The sequence below is a fragment of the Egretta garzetta genome, unplaced genomic scaffold (assembly GCF_000687185.1).
Source record: "Egretta garzetta isolate BGI_Z169 unplaced genomic scaffold, ASM68718v1 scaffold105, whole genome shotgun sequence".
NCBI lineage: Eukaryota > Metazoa > Chordata > Aves > Pelecaniformes > Ardeidae > Egretta > Egretta garzetta.
Genome location: NW_009259598.1, coordinates 1355811 through 1360535, shown reverse-complemented (window position 1 = coordinate 1360535; position 4725 = coordinate 1355811). Strand labels below are relative to the sequence as shown.

The following is a 4725-nucleotide window of genomic DNA, read 5'->3' as shown; positions in this document are numbered from 1 at the left end:
GAATGCATCAGGGTTTCTGGCATGCACTTGAGACCCAATGAAAAGCCATAATCCCACATTCTTCATGGAAATCCTTATGGCTAGCATAAAGCACAGTTACTATCGCTAACAAATTTTCCTGTTCCTATTTCAAACCCTGGAAAAAACACAGCATTAGATATGTGGCAATGGTGAGAGTCATGCAGTGCTCACAAACACAATTAGAGAGATCACCACTACCTGGAGGGTCTGGACTTGCTGGCCTGAGGCGGATGCCACCTGGGCCTCAGTCTGCAACTGGACAGCAGTGACACCACCCTGCTGCTGGGAATAGGAACAGGAATAGCTTGAAACATGGAAATGCACAAGTCTGACAAGAGACAATGACACTTTGCTGGAAGAGGGTGAATTTAAAATTCATACACACTGCTCTTGGAACATAAGGAATGTGAATATGTTTAGCAAACCTAAGAATGGAAAACCAACAAAACTGCATACGATACTGACAGGCTTTGATATCCCAAACAAAAATCACTTACAAAGGGCATTAGAGATTGTTTTGCAGAATTTAAAATCTCAGCTTCAGTGTTTGAGACTGTTACCTTTCTGCTTAATGTTTCCTTTCGCTGCCCAGGTTGCTTACTGTGAAGGGATTCTAGATTTTTGCCAACTTGTTAATTACAATAAAGGCCATAAATTCTGTTATGCACAGAACGGCAGCACAGGTGACTACAGTCTAAGCTTCATCTGTGTCTCCCCTGCATCAATGTCTTCCTGCCATTGACCTTGAAGGACAATCTTGAGAAGTTGCAAGAGCAGTTAAATCTAAAAGCCTTTTCTATCTTTAGCCTCTTTAGTAAGAGTCCCAAAATAATCTGTGTTAACTGTGTTAGCATTTGGGAGATGAAGGACATCTCTCTACTAAAAGCTATACTACAACAGGCCTGTTATAAAAATTTATTTTAGAAAAACATTTCATGTCAAATACAAAACAGGCTTTAAGAGCACATACTAAAAATGAAATAAGCCAAGGTATGTTTTTATCTCCCTTTACCTTCAAAGAGTCAATAAAATCAAATATATCCTTGGTTATCTGCTGGAAGCAGGTATTTTTGATAATTCTTAATATATAATTTTTTAACCTCAAGCACAAGCTTTTTCTGATTCAGAAAATCAACTAAATTCAATGGAAGAAGCTGGTCCCTGCTATCAAACACTCAAATAGGCTGATGACAAAGCAAAATGTATCTCACTGGAACATAATCCACTGGGTCATTCGTTGGCATGACGAAGTAAAAAACTCCTCTTGCCTTGAACTGGAACAAACATAAGCTACAACAAAAATTCAGCACCAGCACAGCTCATCTGAAAATGCATTACTATATCTGAATGGGCGAAGCTTAACAGCAGTAAAAATCTGTAAGCCCTTAAAAAACCCTCAGTCCTACTCATCTGCACTTTCTAACATGAACTAGAAACTTCTTTCCGGAACGGATGAATTCATCCAAACCCTCAGCTTTTGTTGCAACTCCTGTACTGCGTGTTCATTCTGATCCACCTGTACTTTTAAAACAAAGGTTCTCAATAGATACGTCTTTTGAGAAAGCCTCTATGGGCTTGAACAAAACCTATTTCAATTTTGGAGGGATCCCACATTTTTCCTTGTAGACAACTGACTATTAATATTCTGTTTCCTCCATTTTCAGAGAGGATTTGTTAACCTTCCTCATGTCACTAGCAGTTTCCAAATTTCCATGTAGCAGGGAGTTTGCAAACTTGTATACCTGCAGTTTTATTTAATTTTAGAATAATTTTTTTTTTTTTTTTTAAACATATTTACTCTGACTTCAAGTCAAGTCAGATCACTGACCACTGATCAGGTGACAGAAGTCAGGTAAACACACATCCAGACAGCATCATGAAGCATTTTGCTGGTTCTGTGAAACCGTGAAAAGTACAAAAAGATTTGTGACTCAGCACTGGCGAATGCCAGCTTGCCCATTACCACTTTCCATACCTGCTGCTGAATCTGTCCAGCCTGCACAACGATCTGCTCTGTGGAACTGTTACTATTCGCTGTGTACTGCTCCATAGTGCTTCAGTTCCAATACAGTAAAAGGCACACCTCAGTCTGTGTATCTGGCAAGAGAAGTTAAAAAGCACGTGATTATTATCCCAAGGTTTGAAGATTAGTATTATCTTACAAAAGCTGAAAAGCAAACCATCTGCTGACATTGAGGTCAGAATCACACAGTAAGAGCTGCTGTTTAATCAAGGACCTACCTCTTTCATAATGTCACCTTACTTTCACTGAGTTACAAAATTAGAATTGTAATTTCAAGAACATAAAACTTGACTGAGAAGCAAAAGGTGTCTCAGTCTCAATTCTGTCCTTACCTTCAGTAAATCAAGCAGTAGCTATGAACCTGTTTCTCTTCCTGTTTTACCCCTCGAGCCAGCATGTTCTGCGCTAAACAGTTGCCTACACTGAATATTGGTGGAGGAGAGGGGTGTTACCCCTAAAAAACCTCACAAAATACGAAGTTGAGGTGTAAAACCAAAGTACATTTCAAGAATTCAACAAAGCTAAGTCAAACCGTCTCTCCTTCCCCAACCACGCAGCGCTCCCTCCTCATTCCTTTTTCTTCTCTTCCTACTTTCATGTATTTTGAAAATAGCCAGCAGACTTCTCACAGCTTCCATCCTTTTACTGCCTCTCATTTCTTGGACCCTTGCCTACACATATGAAGAACACACTGCTGAAATAAAATACTTTGTTCCATTACCTCCTTTTCCCTCACATTTTTTCGCTTCTCAGTTGATCAACAAGGGAAGAATTCTTACTATTACTTTTAATGAGGTATTTGATTTATGCTATGACTGAACGAGTACCTGCTACATTAGTGAAAGAACAGCCTATAACTTTAATCTTTGAAGTCTAAAGCAACAAAAAACCCAGGCCCCTTCAGTTTTCAAAGAAATGCACGCAAAATTTATTCACAACTTAAGCTAACTGTAACTGTTGCTGTGGTTACTACTGCAATGATACCCCTCACTTCCTGCTCTTTAACTTTAAACCATCCTTTGTACTTCAGCGTCTTGCATTTATCTTAGAAACACTTCCATTTTTTCATCAACTTATTCCTCACTGTGACCTAAGAAAACGTGCAATGATTTCATATTTTGCTGTTTTCTTGCACGTTAACATCAAATGTCGCTTACCTACAAAAATAAACGATTAACCAGTATCTATCATGACAGACCAGAAGCATGCTCATTGCAGGGGACATAATACTCAGCCATAATAATGTTGGAACCTTCTCAATTCCTATCAGATCTTTTTTTTTTTTTTCTCAGAGTAAGGATGTCATGATGCTAACCCTGGAGATCACAGATAATCTGAGTCACAGCACTGAAAGGCACTACATTTTACTGCAATTTTAACTCCGTCCTTAGCCCATTTAGTAACAGTTTTTCACAGCCTGCCAGAATAAAAGAAGATAAATATTCTTTCTGAAGATAATACTGCCTACCACCTTCTCATTTCAATTTTGCACTGTATACTTGATTTCTGCCCTAAATGCCTGTGGGCCTGTAAGAAAACAGCTCCCACATTTCACTCGTCAGGGAAGCAGTTCAAGAGCAAGCACAGGATGCCAATGAACCGCGTTTGCCAAAAGTTCTTTGGCTTCCCTAACAGCACAACCAAGAATCAAGTGCAGGCATACCTCTACTTGGGAATGCTTCTTCACAAACCCCCGTACCAAGCCCCTGTTTTGTTTACTTAAAATATTAGCAGCACAGTAATCCTCTCTGCACCAGCTGTGGCTAGCCAAAGGTACAAACAGAAGCTTTTACGTGTCCTCCAAGGGATTACTTCAGGCCCTCCATTAAAACACAGAGCCCCAGCGTTATTATATCAAAGTTAAATTTTAAAGACCAGCGATCTACTTCAATGGCACGCTCCTCCCCCAGCTGATCTCACCAGGCGGCTCCTCCTCACCAGGCCCTTCTCTGCACCGAGAACGACTCCAGTGTTCCAGCTCAGCGTATATTCATATACATACATATGAGGCTACAGAAGCTACATCAACAACAGTCCTCTAGGCAAATAAGCTATGCTGAGAACAAACCAGTGCGATACAACTGTGCTAAGACTTGAGCTAGCTTGAAAGCATCATTTTAAAACGCGTTGCACCCCGAAGCAACATTACTCAATTGGCAGAAGTTTCTAGGGCAGACCCTGTCAGTCTGCCCAGATGATCGCTGTCCTCCAAGGACACCAGCGGAAAACAGACACCCACGCAAAGCCGAAGACGGGATTTAACGGAACAGCACAGACAGGCCACGCTCTTATCTCCCGCTGTTCGGCAGAGTAAAACACGCAGCACCCAGATTTTGTTTCCCACCTCCTCATCAAACATGCAAGTCAAAGAGTTCACCCAGGGACGGTTTTTATTTTATTGCAGAAAGCCTCAGACCTGGGGGTTTTCCCGGCGGGCAGAGCAGGCTGCGCCGTGCTCGGGCGGACGAGGCGATGCCCGGCGGTTCAGGGAGGAGAGAGCAAGGCAGCACCGGGGCCCCTCGCCCCCGCGAACAGGGCGGTTTCTCCTCACAGGGGAGCACGTGGCCGGCGACATTTGGCGCCCAGGTGCGTTTAGGGGAGGCGGGAGGGGGAGCGCGCACGCCCGGCACGCTGGCGGCCCCGGGGAGGAGGAAGGGGGGGCAGCGACCTGCCCTCGGCGC

General features: G+C 42.6%; 1 protein-coding gene across 9 annotated transcripts in view; it reads right to left on the bottom strand.

Moving 5' to 3' along the window:
- Positions 1–4719, bottom strand: part of NFYA (nuclear transcription factor Y subunit alpha) — a 12153-nt gene extending 7434 nt beyond the window's left edge. For 2 of the 9 annotated variants that reach the window (XM_009638204.2, XM_035893777.1), the window contains exons 1-3: positions 4461–4719; positions 1997–2118; positions 217–303 (exon numbers count right to left, since the gene is read on the bottom strand). In XM_009638204.2, the coding sequence (XP_009636499.1) occupies positions 217–303; positions 1997–2071 (162 nt within the window). In that variant the 5' untranslated portion in view covers positions 2072–2118; positions 4461–4719. The remainder of the gene's footprint in view (positions 1–216; positions 304–1996; positions 2119–4460) is intronic. The other 7 variants (XM_035893775.1, XM_009638205.2, XM_035893778.1 and 4 more) reach the window with 7 other exon arrangements.
- Positions 4720–4725: the final 6 nt, after the last annotated feature.